A 16,911-nucleotide genomic window follows, 5' to 3' on the forward strand; every position below is an offset into this window, starting at 1 on the left:
GTGATAAAATACGGTAACTATAAATTTATAGGGATTGGAATTTCCTTTCAAAATTTGGCTGTAAGTGAATGTAACGAATACGAATTTATCAGAAGTTTTACGAATCATCCAAAATAACAAATGCCGCATCTAAACTAATGTAATGAATTAATAATCATAAAAATATTTTTATTTTAATAATATTATTAATTTTGTTACGTTCTATTTGTTTCGATGTGGCATTCGTTATTTCGGATACATTTGTAGTCGTTACCTTCATTAACAGCCAAATCTGAAAGGAAATTCCAATACCTATAAATTGAAAAGTTACTTCTTTTTTTGGATTTTCGTTCTTATTTTCAAATTTATTCGAAATAATGAATGACACGAAAAAACTAACAAAAACAAACACATTTGATTGCAGTGCACATGTCTACCTCCTTCCTCCTGCTGCTGTACTTTTTATATAGTGGGAACATTCTAAGGCATGAAGAGAGATATCCAGCCCTGATATCCAAACAGAAATGAGGAAGCAGCTGGCTCAGCGCAGAATCCTGTTAAAACCGTGGGGGTGGACTGATCCTTTAAGACACCGTTTGTCAACTTATGAGCTATAGGGGTCCCTCAACTGCAGCCCCTGACATCACCAAAGGGACACACATAATGTTCAATATAGGTAATGCTGGAAAGGACCTGCAGACCTAATAGAGGAAATGAGGGTCGGTGTGTGGACAGGATACATTGTTGTCTGGGAAGAGACTGCAGAAGATAATACTACTATGAAGATGTTACATGAGGCTGGTAAGAGATCAATGTTCCTGGTACAGACTGCTGAGGGCCACCCATCATATACCAAAGGGCCGTTTGCGGCCCTTGGGCCACCTTACCCACACCAGGACCTACCTTTCTGCTGAGTAAATCTAGGAGCGAAGAACTGCGGGCGATGTGATTTCACAAAAGTCCTAAGACTTCACTGCATTTGTATACAAAGGAATGAGGAGGAACCACAAACTGAGAATTACTGCACAATAAAAGTTATTTAATTTGCTTAAAATATAAAATTAATTGTTGTCAGTTCATCATTGGAGACATTACAGGGGATTGGGGGGGGGTCACTTGGTCATGCTGGACAGCCAGCCCAGTTTGAAGAGGGAGGGCGCCTGCATGTCTTCATCTTGCGTAGCCAGTTGTCGGAATAAAGAACCCGGACGGAAGCTGTCCTCTGCCGGCTGGGGAACGGCAACCGGTTCCTGCATGGATGGAAGAGACAGGTTAGTGAAGAAGCAATCATTGGAGCAGTCTGCTGGACATACAGCATTTTTATATCGGAAAAGGATCTGTCAATATGACCATTCAGGGCAAGGTGACAGGTTCTCTTATAAACAAATCTCCTACCCCATCACCAATGAGACTAAACTGTCCCATCATTCCACCTCATCTCCAATGATATTCAACTGCCCCACCATTCCACCTCATCATGAATGAGGCTCAACTTCCCCACCATTCCACTTCATCACCAGTAATACTCAACTTCCCCAATCATTCCACCTCATCATCAATGATGCTCAACTTACCATTCCACCTCATCACCAGTGATACTCAACCGCTCCATCGCCAATGACACCCGACACTTCACCCCATCGCCAATGACATTCAACCGCCCCACCATTCCGCCCCCTCCGCCAAAGTCGCTGCCCCACCATTCCGCCCCTCCGCCAAAGACGCTGCCCCACCATTCCGCCCCTCCGCCAAAGACGCTGCCCCACCATTCCGCCAAAGACGCTGCCCCACCATTCCGCCCCTCCGCCAAAGACGCTGCCCCACCATGCCGCTGCCCCACCATGCCGCCCCTCCATTTCACCCCATCGCCAATGACATTCAACCGCCCCACCATTCCGCCCCCTCCGCCAAAGGCGCTGCCCCACCATTCCGCCCCTTCCGCCAAAGGCGCTGCCCCACCATTCCACTCTCTGTATGCTCTGTGCTTGGAGGTCACATGCTCCTCCATAGAACTGACAATGTTTGCGCTCAAATTAAAATACAGCTTATACATCGCAACATATTGCATTACCTGTTCAAGCTGGCCAATGGCATCAAAGGGATCCCTACCAGTCCGTACTGTACTTTGCAAAATACCAAATACTTACTTGCTCATAGCATATGTTAATGGACATATAGCAAACTGACAGTCTAACCGAGGAAACCCCACTCCTCCAGACTAATGCCCACCCATCAAGGCATTTTGATATTTGCATGAGCCAGCCCTCTGCTTACATCAGGGCTCTTGAGAGGAGTACTGAGGCTGGGTGCTGTGATGTTTTCAGGTGGCTATTTACAGCCCCCTGCTGGCCCTTCCCACCAATCATAATCTGTCTGCATTGCATTGCATAGAGAAGCACAGAGACCCAGCGATGACAACACTGGGTCTAAAGTAAGGGTACGCAAAGAAACCAGAAAAGTTTTATGTAAAAATTTTATTAGCCAGTTGAAGAGGAAGGAACCAAGCAAGGCAAAGTATAAGCAGATTAAACTTCAACTATAAGCTGTAAAGTCACACACCATGCAAAACAAAATACAACTTATCACTGCAAAAATCACACGCAAGTATGTTACTAGATGACAGAAGCAGTTTTTATAGTTAGGGCTCCTTCTCATGTGTGAAAGCTCTTGTCACCCCTCTGAAAAGTGATCTACCCGCTTTAAACTCTAAAAAAAAAAAGGCTGAATTCACTACATCACAACCACGTGCACTGCATGCAGCTGTGATATGGCCCCGTACACCCAGTTCCAGCCAAAAAAAATTGAACTTTCACTTTTCCGGTTCCTCCCCCTCTCCGGTGTCACATTTGGCACCTTTGAGGGGGGAGCAGATAGCCACGTCCCGTACCCCCCCCCCCCCCCCCCCCCCCCCCCACTGTATTCACACGGGTCTTGGACAGGTAAAAGTCAGCAGCTACAACTACTGCAGCTGCTGAGTTTTTAAAATAAGGACACTTACCTGTCCAAGACACCCGCAATGTTGACACCCGAACTATCCCTCAGCTGTCGGGTGCTGCCGCCGCCATCTTCGGTGAGGGAATCAGGAAGTGAAGCCTACTGCACATGCACGTCTCGCACTGCGCTATCTCACTGGTCCCTGCTGTTTTCTGGGACCCGTGTGTCTCCCAGAATACAGTGGGGGGGGGGTACGGGATGTAGCGTAGATACCCGTGGGTGGTATTTGTAGCTGCTGACTTTAAAAAAAAAAAAAAAAATTAGGCAGAACTCCGCTTTAAAGCTGAATTCTGGGCATTCAGACACTTTGTAAAAAGTGAAGCACACAACTATGGTAACGTCCAAGGAGGTGCCTGACATCTCCCAGGCTTATCTCTATTATTTACATTTGACAGGTTTATTGGGAAACTCTGGGGATCGGAGAGGAGAGAAGCCGCCCAGAGCAGCTATGCCCATTCACAGAAGCCTTTGTATTTTGTGAATGAGCTCACATAATACCAAGGCTTCTGTGAATGGGCAGGAGGAGTGGAGGGGCATAGCAGCTGCAGTGACTCTACCTGCTCAGAAGAATCAGCGCTGTTCTCCCGGAATGAAAGAAATAGCCATCTACCTGGGTGTATTATAAAGCTGATAGTTATAAATAATAGAGATAAACCCAGGAGGTGGCATGCATGCTCCTGACCCCCCCCCCCCCCGCCCCGCTGGACCTAAAGTGATTGTAAAGCTTCAAATTTTAAAAAAAATAACACACATATCATACTTGCCTCCGCTGTGGCAGTTCGTTTTGCACAGAGTGGCTCCGATCCTCAACTTCTGGGGTCCCTCGGTGGCTCTCACGGCTCCTTCCCGCATCAGATAACCCCCTAGGAGAAGCGCTCTCCCAGGGGGGTTACCTTGCGGGCGCACTCCAGAGTCCAGAATTTGGGTCCATAGACTCCGAATGCAGGACTCGCCGACCATCCCCCCTCCCCCCGGTGCCCGCCTTAGTGGATTTGATTGACAGCAGCGGGAGCCAATAGCTGTGCCGCTATCAATCTATCCAATCAAGAGCTAAGAACCCCAGGCAGAGGAAGAGCGTGGGAAATTCCAGGGCTTAGGTAAGTAAAACGGGGGGGGGGGGGGGGGGGCAGTCACTCCCAGGTGTTTTCTTCTTCTTAATGCATAGGATGCATTAAGGTGCTAAATACTAAGTAACAATAAAAAAAAAAAATGTAACCCTTAAAAAAAATAAAATAAATAACTATAACACCCCAACACAAAATAAATTATTATTTCTATTAGTATTTTTTGTTCGAGTTTGGGTGTTTATTTTATTATAATATTATTATTATATATTATAATGTATTTAATAATTTGTTGTGTTTCAGGCGACTTGTAGTGGAGATGTGAACCATCTCCATAGAGAATCGTTGATTTTTTTTTTTTTCTTCTCCTCTAGCGTTTGAGCTTCAAGCTACAAAACGCTTAAGGCTGCATTCCCACCTGTGCATTTCTCAAATCTCAAAAGTTCCAAAATGCCCAACAAGCAGAATCGCATTCATTTCAATGGCACCTGTTCACATTTGAGTGTTATGTTACCTGAAGTAAAACCCCTGAAGCTCAAAAACAGTACACAAGCTTCTTAGATTACAAGCGTTTTTGACCCCATAGACTTCTGTAGAAACACCTGACTTGAGCAGAAAAACGTAAAAAAAAAAAAAAAAAAAAAAAACGGTCATCACCCCTAATTTCCTCTTCCTCTCCTCCCCCTACTGCTTAAATTGGCTAAACAAAAATGCCTGAAACTCCGAAAACACTTGTAATACACTTCAAAAAAGCTTGTGAAAAAGCTGCAAAAAAAAGGCTTAAAAATAAATAAATTAAAAAAAAAAAAAAAAAAAAAAGGCTTAAAAAGGGGTTGTAAACATTTGTGTTTTTTCACCTTAATGCATCCTTTGCATTAAGGTGAAAAAACTTCTGGCAGTGACCGCCCCCCCAGCCCCACCGTTTTACTTAACCGAGCCCTGGAACTGGACCTGGCGGGGACGCGCTGTCTCTCTGCCCAGGGTACTCGGCTCTTGATTGGATAGATTGATAGCAGTGCAGCCATTGGCTCCCGCTGCGGTCAATCAAATCTAATGATGCGAGCGCCGGGGGGGGGCTGGTGTGGGCGACCTCCCGGCATTCGTGTCTGAGGATGCAAACGCTGAACTGGGGAGCGCGCCCGCAAGGTAACCCGCTCCGGGAGAGCGCTTCTCCTAGGGGGTTATCTGATAAGAGGAGGAGCCGTGAGAGCCGCCGGGGGACCCCAGAAGACGAGGATCGGGGGCCACTCTGTGCAAAACGAGCTGCACAGTGGAGGTAAGTATGACGTTTGTTATAAAAAAAAAAAGAAAAAAAAGATGAAGCCTTACAATCACTTAAAAAAAACAAAAAAAAAAAACACAGAAAAACGCCTGAAAACGATACACTCAGGTGTGAATGCAGCCTAAAAACTGACAATCTTCCTCTTCCGATTCCGCAGAACGGAGAGATTTGGTCATTAAGATGAAGAATTTCCGGGACGAGGTGTGAGAACAACGCAGCAGACGATGAGCCTCGATTTATAGATTTAATCAGCTCTTTGGCCTATTCTGGATGATGAGCCGTCTCATAAAAACATCCCACACTAGAACATGCAGGGGTTTCATTTTCTTTATATAGCAAAAGGCAAAAAAAAAAAAAAAAAATACAATTAAAAAAAGAAAAAAAAAAAAGAAAAAAAAAAAAGAGGAAAGCGGCACACATTTAAATAAATGAAAAGCATATAATGAGAACACAGCAGGACACAGCAAACCGTTCATCAGCTTACGCTTCACAAATACTCCGGGCGGCGGGCGGCCTCGGCGCTGCTACAGCAGGGAATGGCTCGCTAACAGCTAGGAGTCAATTTACAGGATTAATATCACCGCCGACTGCAGGAGGGAATAGACTGGCGCTGGATTCTCAATTATCACCGAGTTATTTGTATAAAGAGCGGGGAGGACAGAGAAGTACTCTATAATGATTATTAAACCTCATCCAGGTCGGAGGACGGAGTATGGAGTTGAAATATTCTCTATTAAGATGAATTACCCACTTAAAGACCAGAAGAATTTCCCCCTTCATGACCAGGACATTTTTTTGGCGATACGGCACTGCGTCGCTTTAACTGACAATTGCGCGGTCATGCGACATTGAACCCAAACAAAATTGATTTTCTTTTTTTCCCCCCCACAAATAGAGCTTTTTTTTGGTGGTGTTTGATCACCTCTGCAGTTTTTATTTTTTGCGCTATAAACAAAAAAAAAAAAAAGCAACCATTTTGGAAAAAAAAAAAAAAAAAAATGATATATATATATATAATTTTTTCTATAATAAATATAATATCTATATTATCTATAATAAATATAAATAGATAGATATATCTATCTATATATTTATAGATATTATATTTAGTATAGAAAAAATTAAATATATTTTTTGTAGATAGATAGATATAGATATATCTATCTATCTATCTATCAAAAAATATATTTAATTTTTTCTATAATATATATATATATATATATATATATATATATATATATATATATATATATATAGATAATATAGATATTATATTTATTATAGAGCAAATTAAATATTTTTTTTTTATAGAGAAAAAAAAAAAAATCCCAATAAGTGTATATTGATGGGTTTGCGCAAAAGTTATAGCGTCTACAAAATAGGGGAGAGATTTATGGCATTTTTATTACTAATTTGTTTTTTTTTGTTTTTTTTTGTTTTTTTACTTCTTTTGGTGGTATTTGATCACCTCTGCAATTTTATTTTTTGCGCTATAACAAAAAAAGGCCGACAATTTTGAAAAAAACAATATTTTTTACTTTTTGCTATAATAAATATCCAAAAAAAAAAACCTTTAAAAATTTTTTTTTTTTTTTTTTTTTTTTTTTTTTATCAGTTTAGGCCAATATGTATTATTGTATATATTTTTGGTGTAAAAAAAAAAAAACAAACAAAAAAAAAAAAAGCAATAAGTGTATATTGGATTGGTTTGTGCAAAAGTTATCGCGTCTACGAAATAGGGGATATATTTATGGCATTTTTATTATAAATTTTTTTTTTTTTTACTAGTAATGGCGGCAATCAGCGTCTATCTTTGTTTTTGTTTATAGCGCAAAAAACAAAAACCACAGAAGTGATCAAATACCACCAAAAGAAAGCTGTATTTGTGTGTGGGGGGGGGGACGGGGACGGGGAGGACGTCAATTCTATTTGGGTACAAGGTCGCACGACCGCACAATTGTGCCGCATCACAAAAAAATGTGCCTGGTCATTAAGAGGGGGGGGGGGGGGGGTAAAACCTTCCGGGGCTGAAGTAGTTAAGCAATAACTCTGGTCACCTAACCCCCCCCCCCCAGCCTATGACTGAAAAGCTCTCACGTCAAAAACAATCCAAAGACTCAAAACGATCGGCATGAGCAAATATATTTTTATAATGAATACCCAACTGCTAATAATTGGGGTTTTATTTTTTTTTTTTATAGATCTGCATGAGGTTCAATTTTAGCCGAATGTGACGACTTCTATAAAATCGGTTCCATTAATATTCGTCACTTACCTGCATTTTCACCTTCGTCTTTCGGGAGCTGGACATGCTGAGAGGGAGCAGCCCGAACCTTAAAGAGAGGAAAAAAAAAATAAAAAAATTAGGAATTCTAAGCTGGAAATAAAGTGGACCTTCAGGTCAGTCTCTCGGGGGGGCTCCGCCCTTCTCAGTCCTGGCAGAGCCCCCTTTTTCCTGCACATGTGCAAAGATAGCGAAGGTTTGGGGGCTTCCCGTCTTTGCGCATGCACAGGAAAGCCCGTGCTGCAAGGCTCGCCCGGGATCCGAAGCTCTGCGCATGTGCAGAGGGTGGGGGGTGGGGGAACGCAGAAATAAATATCATGGTAGGTGGTCATAATATTATGGCTGATCAGTGTGGATCTCCGACTGTAATAGAGCAGCAAGCATGGCCATAAACGGCTCATTTCATTTCTTCAACTTGAAGACACATTAAAGCGCCCAACCGCTTCACGATGTGTTTTTGATGCTTCGGTGATTGTTTTTTTGAAGCTTTAATAAAGCTTGGAAAATGCCCTGTGTGTGTTTATTTTTCTATTAGCTTTAAAAAGGGGCCTAGTAGAACCCCCCCCCCACCGGGTCAGCAGATCCCCAGCTCACTAGTACCCCCAGCTCTGCTGATTCCCCACTCACTAGTACCCCCAGCTCTGCCCAACTCTCGCTCAGTAGTAACCCTCAGCTCAGCCGATCCCCCACTCAATAGTAACCCCCAGCTCAGCTGATCCCCCAACTCAGTTGATCCCCCACTCAATAGTAGCCCCCAGCTTTGCTGATCCCCTGCTCACTAAATACCCCCAGCTCTGCTGATCCCCGTCTCAGGAGAAACCCCCAGCTCTGCTGATCTCCAGCTTAGTAGTAACTCTCAAGCTTTTGGTCACACATTAAAGCGCCAACCACTTCACCATGCGTTTTTGATGCTTCGGTGATTGTTTTTTTGAAGCTTTAATAAAGCTTGGAAAATGCCCTGTGTGTGTTGATTTTCTTTTAGTTTTAAAAGGGGCCCAGTAGAACCCCCCAGGTCAGCAGATCCCCAGCTCACTAGTTTCCTCGTTCAGCAGATACCCCGCTCACTATTACCCCCAGCTCTGCCCATCTCCCGCTCAGTAGTAACCCTCAGCTCAGCCGATCCCCCCCCCTCTCAGTAGTAACCCTCCGCTCAGCCGATTCCCCACGCAGTAGTAACCCCCAGCTCAGTCGATCCCCCCACTCAGTAGTAACCTCCAGCTCTGCCCATCACCAGTCAGTAGTAACCCTCAGCTCTGCCGATCCCCCACTCAGTAGTAACCCCCAGCTCAGCTGATCTCCCCACTCAGTAGTAACCCCCAGCTCAGCTGATCTCCCCACTCAGTAGTAACCCCCAGCTCAGCTGATCTCCCCACTCAGTAGTAGCCCCCAGCTTTGCTGATCCCCCGCTCACTAGAAACCCCCAGCTCTGCTGATCCTCGTCTCAGGAGAAACCCCCAGCTCTGCTGATTTCCTGCTTAGTAGTAACCCTCAAGATTTTGGTCATTGAACTACTTGTTGATCCTAAACTGAAATCTTTTCAACTGGCAACTTCCTGTGCTCTTTGCCCATGCTGACTGTTATCTATAACATTGTTCCCAGTTCTCTTTGTGGACTACAGAACACCTCCCTTTTATGGAGCATAAGAAAACTTTCTGGACTTTAAAGATCAGGCCAACCCTAACCTGCTACATTCCTGAAGACATTTGAGGGTCAGGGATTGATGGTGCTTGTTGTGTCAGTGAAGGAGGTTACCGTATCTGGCTGGAGGCTAGTGGAAGGACGTTGTGGGCTTCCTGGATGCCCAGCGTGGAGCCCCTGCCGGAAAATTGGCTCTCTGCTCCCATTAGAAGCCCAAACAGGACCTGCAGGTGAATAAAGCGATTGTTTAATGTGTGGTTAGAAATCTGTGATCAGTCTGCAAGTTCAAGTGTAAAAACCCAAAGAGCGGGTCAGATATGGCCAAGAGATATCTGGGACAACAGATGGTCAGATACAACCCAGAGGACAAAGACCATGGCACTCCGCAATCTACTCCTCCTGGAGACCCATGTACTACACCTCCAACTGGAGACCCATGTACTACACCTCCAACTGGAGGCCCATGTACTGCACTCTGCAATCTACTCCTCCAACTAGTGACCCATGTACTACACTCTGCAATCTACACCTCCAACTGGAGACCCATGTACTACACTCTGCAATCTACTCCTCCTAGAGACCCATATACTACACGCTGCAATCTACACCTCCAACTGGAGACCCATGTACTACATGCTGCAATTCACTCCTCCTGGAGACCCATGTACTACACTCTGCAATCTACTCCTCCAACTAGAGACCCATGTACTACACTCTGCAATCTACTCCTCCAACTAGAGACCCATGTACTACACTCTGCAATCTACTCCTCCAACTAGAGACCCATGTACTACACGCTGCAATCTACTCCTCCAACTAGAGACCCATGTACTACACTCTGCAATCTACTCCTCCAACTAGAGACCCATGTACTACACTCTGCAATCTACTCCTCCAACTAGAGACCCATGTACTACACTCTGCAATCTACTCCTCCAACTAGAGACCCATGTACTACACTCTGCAAACTACTCCTCCTGGAGACCCATGTACTACACTCTGCAATCTACTCCTCCTGGAGGCCCATGTACTACACTCTGCAATCTACTCCTCCTACTGGAGGCCCATGTACTACACTCTGCAATCTACTCCTCCTGGAGACCCATGTACTACACTCTGCAATCTACACCTCCTGGAAACCCGTGTACTACACTCTGCAATCTACTCCTCCTGGAGACCCATGTACTACACTCTGCAATCTACTCCTCCTGGAGACCCGTGTACTACACTCTGCAATCTACTCCTCCAACTAGAGACCCATGTACTACACTCTGCAATCTACTCCTCCAACTAGAGACCCATGTACTACACGCTGCAATCTACTCCTCCAACTAGAGACCCATGTACTACACTCTGCAATCTACTCCTCCAACTAGAGACCCATGTACTACACTCTGCAATCTACTCCTCCAACTAGAGACCCATGTACTACACTCTGCAATCTACTCCTCCAACTAGAGACCCATGTACTACACTCTGCAAACTACTCCTCCTGGAGACCCATGTACTACACTCTGCAATCTACTCCTCCTGGAGGCCCATGTACTACACTCTGCAATCTACTCCTCCTACTGGAGGCCCATGTACTACACTCTGCAATCTACTCCTCTTGGAGACCCATGTACTACACTCTGCAATCTACACCTCCTGGAAACCCGTGTACTACACTCTGCAATCTACTCCTCCTGGAGACCCGTGTACTACACTCTGCAATCTACTCCTCCTGGAGACCCGTGTACTACACTCTGCAATCTACTCCTCCTGGAGACCCATGTACTACACTCTGCAATCTACTCCTCCTACTGGAGGCCCATGTACTACACTCTCCAATCTACTCCTCCTACTGGAGACCCATGTACTACACACTGCAATCTACTCCTCCTACTGGAGACCCATGTAATACACACTGCAATCTACTCCTTCTGGAGGCCCATGTACTACACTCTGCAATCTACTCCTCCTACTGGAGGCCCATGTACTACACTCTGCAATCTACTCCTCCTACTGGAGGCCCAGGTACTACACTCTGCAATCTACTCCTCCTGGAGACCCATGTACTACACTCTGCAATCTACACCTCCTGGAAACCTGTGTACTACACTCTGCAATCTACTCCTCCTGGAGACCCGTGTACTACACTCTGCAATCTACTCCTCCTGGAGACCCGTGTACTACACTCTGCAATCTACTCCTCCTGGAGACCCGTGTACTACACTCAGAGGCGGCTCTAGACTTTGTGAGGCCTTAGGCAAAACTTAGACATGAGGCCCCACTGTATTATGAACTGTATTAGGAGAGTAAGAAAGAGAAAGAAAAAAAAAAAAGAAGAGAAAGAAGAGAAAGAAAGAAAGAAAGAAAGAAAGAAAGAAAGAAAGAAAGAAAGAAAGAAAGAAAGAAAGAAAGAAAGAAAGAAAGAAAGAAAGAAAGAAAGAAAGAAAGAAAGAAAGAAAGAAAGAAAGAAAGAAAGAAAGAAAGAAAGAAAGAAAGAAAGAAAGAAAGAAAGAAAGAAAGAAAGATGGAAGGAAAGAAAGAAGGAAAGAAAGAAGGAAAGAAAGAAAGAAAGAAAGAAAGAAAGAAAGAAAGAAGGAAAGAAAGAAAGATGGAAGGAAAGAAAGAAAGAAAGAAAGAAAGAAAGAAAGAAAGAAAGAAAGAAAGAAAGACAGATGGAAGGAAAGAAAGAAGGAAAGAAAGAAAGAAAGAAAGAAAGAAAGAAAGAAAGAAAGAAAGACAGATGGAAGGAAAGAAAGAAGGAAAGAAAGAAAGAAGGAAAGAAAGAAAGAAAGAAAGATGGAAGGAAAGAAAGATGGAAGGAAAGAAAGAAAGAAAGAAAGAAAGACAGATGGAAGGAAAGAAAGAAGGAAAGAAAGAAAGAAAGAAAGAAAGAAAGAAAGACAGATGGAAGGAAAGAAAGAAGGAAAGAAAGAAAGAAAGAAAGACAGATGGAAGGAAAGAAAGAAGGAAAGAAAGAAAGAAAGAAAGAAAGAAAGAAAGAAAGAAAGAAAGAAAGAAAGATGGAAGGAAAGAAAGATGGAAGGAAAGAAAGAAAGAAAGAAAGAAAGAAAGAAAGACAGATGGAAGGAAAGAAAGAAGGAAAGAAAGAAAGAAAGAAAGAAAGAAAGAAAGAAAGAAAGAAAGAAAGAAAGATGGAAGGAAAGAAAGATGGAAGGAAAGAAAGAAGGAAAGAAAGAAAGAAAGAAAGAAAGAAAGAAAGAAAGAAAGAAAGAAAGAAAGAAAGAAAGAAAGAAAGAAAGAAAGAAAGAAAGAAAGAAAGAAAGAAAGAAAGAAAGAAAGAAAGACAGATGGAAGGAAAGAAAGAAGGAAAGAAAGAAAGAAAGACAGATGGAAGGAAAGAAAGAAGGAAAGAAAGAAAGAAAGAAAGAAAGAAAGAAAGAAAGAAAGAAAGAAAGAAAGAAAGAAAGAAAGATGGACAGGAAAGAAAGAGAAAGAAAAAAAAAGAAAGATGGACAGGAAAGAAAGAGAAAGAAAGACAGATGGAAGGAAAGAAAGAACGAAAGAAAGAAAGAAAGACAGAAAGACAGATGGAAGGAAAGAAAGAAAGAAAGAAAGAAAGAAAGAAAGAAAGAAAGAAAGAGAGGGGGATGGAGGAAGAAGGAAGGAAAGAGAAAAAGAAAGAATGACAAAAAGAATGGAAATAAAGGAAGAAAGAAAGAAAGAGAGGGGGATGGAGAAAGAAAGAAAGAAAAGAAAGAAAAGAAAGAAAGAAAGAAAGAAAAGAAAGAAAAGAAAGAAAGAAAGAAAAGAAAGAAAAGAAAGAAAGAAAGAAAGAAAGAAAGAAAGAAAGAAAGAAAGAAAGAAAGAAAGGAGAGGGGGATGGGGAAAGAATGAAGGAAAGAGAAAGAAAGAGACAAAAAGAATGGAAAGAAAGAGAGGGGAATGGAGGAAGAAGGGAAGGAAGAGCATTCCCTACATCAGTGTACTCACTGGGAGGCAGGAGGGACTGGATGGATGAATGGATGGATGGATGGATGGATGGATGGATCAGACTCCCCTTGTCCTTTTCTCTTTGCTGGGCTTCAGCTTGAATCTTCCCGCCCACACATCCTCTTCTCTTAGGCAGAACACTGCCGAGGAGAGTGGGCGGGGCAGACACAGGAGGAGAGGGCGGGAGGAGGAGGAGCAGAAGCTCTCTCTCCTCTTCTGTCTGGCTGTGCGGGCAGCAGGGGGAGGGGGGAGATCTGTCAGAGCTCTACTGAGCGGCTCTCTCTCCCTGTCAGTGATCCGGAGATGTCTGTGAGCTCCGATCACACATCTCACTCGCAGCCTGTTATCTCTCCCTGTAGCAGGGCGAGGGGACTCGGGACGGAGATCTCTTCTGCTGAATGAGGCGGCTCTCTAATTAGGTAAACAATCCAGCTGTGCGAGGCCCCTATGACTGCGAGGCCTGAGGCCACCGCCTATTTCGCCTAATTAGAGAGCCGCCTCTGACTACACTCTGCAATCTACTCCTCTACATCTCTATGCTCGACCCCTCCTCTAAGTGTGGCCACTGTATTAGGCATTGTGTAAAGTAACAGGGATCCAAGTGGCTACTAGTGCAGGCCTTGCCTCTCCAAGTTTTAATCTAATATCTCCCAACCGTTCTGCAATCAACCTACAGAGGTTCTCTGCGCCAGCCGGTTGAGGTTGGTGTTAAGGTGCGGTGTGAACACATCCAGATCGAACGGGTCAATGCAGCTCTCCAACTGGTCTGCGACTTTCTGAACTCTGAAACAAAATACACAGAACAATTGGCAGAGGCGTCCGATATGGACATCAGGGGTGACATCCTCTGTACCGGTCCTACCTCGGGTCCGGCTTGTTCTTACTGGTCAAACCGTCTTCAGAGCGAGAGCCGAGAATGAGGCAGATGTACCGCAGGTCAAAGAGGAGTTGCAGGGCCCGGGCCTGTGTGAGTGCGGAGCCGTGCTTCTGCTACAGAGGAAAAAAAAAAAAAAAAAAAAAGAAGCAAAATCATACCACGGTCTTCACATATTATATTCACTTTAAAGGCCCCTTTCACACTTGTATGACCGAAAAGTCATGCGACTTTGCCACGCAACTTGAAGCATTGCCTGTGTAAATGGAGCTCAAGTCGCATCAAAGTCGGCCAAAGAAGTGCAGGGACTACTTTGAAGTCGCACAGATATGAATGGTACTCACTGGAAATCATGGGGTACGACTTGTCACGCGACTTTGCAGTCCCAAGACGCACAAGTGTGAAAGAGGCCTAAGACCAGGCCATTTCTGACACTTTTTGTTTACATGCAACAATCAGTAATTTTCTTAGAACCCCAAAATATATATATATATAATTATAAAGCAGAGGCGCTAAAGAATAAATTTGTGGGTGTTGCAATTTTTTATGTCACACAATATTTGCGTAGCAGTTTTTCAAAAACAACTTTTTTTGTAAAAAAATTAATTTTTTTCTAATGCACGAAAACACAATATAATCCCCAATTGTTTGGTAAAATGTCTAATGTGCCTCCTAAGGGTCTTTTACCCATTGTTATTTGTGCTAATTAACACACCTATTGTCTGCTAGAAAACTACTGTGGGGATGTGTTTATATTTGTAATTATGTGTATTGTATTTTGTGAGCTCGATGCTGGCAAGTCCGACCTGCAATGAGATCTCTGATTGTCCAGGTGTCTAGTTAATTAGCTTATGTTAAATTATATTCCATTGTACAGTTTGTATGGTTAGGGTAATATGATCAGGAGGGGGACTGTCCTCCTGTGGGGTACATATTCTGTGTGAGTTTGTTCAATGAACAGTTCTTATTCTGGTTTGCTCCAGAACTGGCATTGCCTAGTTCTTGGGGTAACTATAGCCAGATTTGTGTTCCAGAACTTGGGAAGCAGCTTCTTGGCGGAGATACCCAGTCAGGGTGTCAGGAGTCTGTCACATACGGGTACGTTGCTGGTCATGAAGTGAATATTGTGACAGGAGTCACTTTGGGCGGGGGGCTTGTGGAACCCAGCTTACCTTGGAGAGCTCTTGAAACGCCTTGTCCAGCTCCCCCGACCCCTCCTATGTGTAAGTCACCCTGTGTCTATGAGGGGCACAGGGTGACCGAGAACCCCAGTCGGGTCTGCACTAAATCAGACTCACCGTACAACCACACCGGACTCAGCATTTCCTTTTACCCGTTATCCAGGGTCTTATATATATGTGGTTTGTGTTGAAGGAATGAAGGGGCTCTTTCACTTGGGACATTAATATTTCTGAAAAATAACCCTCAAGAATATATTAAGATAAAATCCACCTTTCGTCAGAGACCATTGCTGGATGGTTTGAGGTGGGATGGGGGTTGCTATGTGTTTGTTAAGTGCCTGCATCCCATTGTTCTGGAGTGTCTGTCTGCCTTGGGAGAAAAGTATTATGGGATGTGTATGTGGATTAGCTGTGAGGAGGGAGAGCTTAATGGTGAATAAATATATGACTGATGCGCAAACCACAACAAATCCTAAAAGTGTTTCAGAGTGGTAGCCAACGTAAAGAAATGTGTCCCCACAAAAAATAGGTGGGCTAGAAGGCTGGAGAGGTGCTAGAAGTGTTTTGTCGTCGGTGCTTCTTTGTGGTTTTGTTAGTCACAGTGTGGTTCCCGGTCTCACAGGAAAGGAAAGCTTGCTACAACGTCTCTGCTACAACGTCTTTCACCGATATCACCCCCACAATGGAATCTGCAGAGGATCTGTTTGAAGACATCGTCATGTGTGAGGAGAGCCGTATTTGATATTCCAAGGAGAAGATTGTGAATTGGAGAGGAACCTTGTAATTTAATTGGACCCATTGGGGTCTTTATCTGAGGTGAGAGGCTGGGGATTACGGATGGTGGAGGAGAATGTGATGCCTTTTCCTGCACTGGATTCACTGCACTTTTTACATGTCTTGTTTACATTGAAGATTTTGTTTTTTTACACTTATATGAATTTTGGATTTTTGCATTTATGAATGTGAATTTAAAATATTTTTTTTATCCTTTCTAATATGCACTGTGCGAATTATTCCTAGCTATTGAGTTAGTGCCACAAATACTATTTTTTTTTTTTTACCTATTTTAAGTGGATACGGTATCTTCTAAAGTCCATTGCTATCATGTGATGGACAGATGGTACCTGCCCTACCCAAAATATCTTGATATGCCTTACTTCTGAAAATTTCAAATATCTAAAGCCAACGCATTTCCTTTCATTTTGGATAAAGAGGGAAGGGGGAAATCCCATTACAGCTGGTTGCTATAGGTAACTTTTGTATCTGTTTGGAGTTCAGTTTAAATATACATTGGTTTTCTCAATCATCGGCTCTACAAATCTGCATGCCGTACCTTTCCAGTGCTTTCCTGGCAAAGCTTCTCGTAGGTACTGATCACTTCCTCCAGACAGGTTCTCAGTAACTCTTGCAGGGTGACTTTGGGAATGGTGTGGCCTCCTACGCGGTTCACTGCTTGGCACAGGCTGAATAGGAGTGACTGGACATACCAGGAACACTACGGACAAGAACAGACACGTCAAAGCGGACTTCATGTAAATCGGACCATCTACATTGTACATAAGAAGTCAAGACGTATTGTGTATGGATCTAAAGCTTCTATTGTGACCACTGGAAATTTCTGTTGTAGAGCCTTCAGCCCCCCATAGTAATGCCAGTGTGTCTCACAGGACCCA

At 43.5% G+C, this 16,911-nt stretch overlaps 1 protein-coding gene across 1 annotated transcript in view; it reads right to left on the bottom strand.

Moving 5' to 3' along the window:
* Positions 1 to 997: 997 nt before the first annotated feature.
* The window catches only part of COG1 (component of oligomeric golgi complex 1), a 32,236-nt gene continuing 16,322 nt past the window's right edge, over positions 998 to 16,911 (bottom strand). The window contains exons 9-14 of the mRNA XM_073606899.1: positions 16,572 to 16,733; positions 14,046 to 14,173; positions 13,858 to 13,966; positions 9,356 to 9,465; positions 7,595 to 7,652; positions 998 to 1,229 (exon numbers count right to left, since the gene is read on the bottom strand). Of these exons, the coding sequence (XP_073463000.1) occupies positions 1,092 to 1,229; positions 7,595 to 7,652; positions 9,356 to 9,465; positions 13,858 to 13,966; positions 14,046 to 14,173; positions 16,572 to 16,733 (705 nt within the window). The 3' untranslated portion in view covers positions 998 to 1,091. The remainder of the gene's footprint in view (positions 1,230 to 7,594; positions 7,653 to 9,355; positions 9,466 to 13,857; positions 13,967 to 14,045; positions 14,174 to 16,571; positions 16,734 to 16,911) is intronic.

The sequence above is a fragment of the Aquarana catesbeiana genome, linkage group LG12 (genome assembly GCF_042186555.1).
Source record: "Aquarana catesbeiana isolate 2022-GZ linkage group LG12, ASM4218655v1, whole genome shotgun sequence".
NCBI classification, from domain to species: Eukaryota; Metazoa; Chordata; class Amphibia; order Anura; family Ranidae; genus Aquarana; species Aquarana catesbeiana.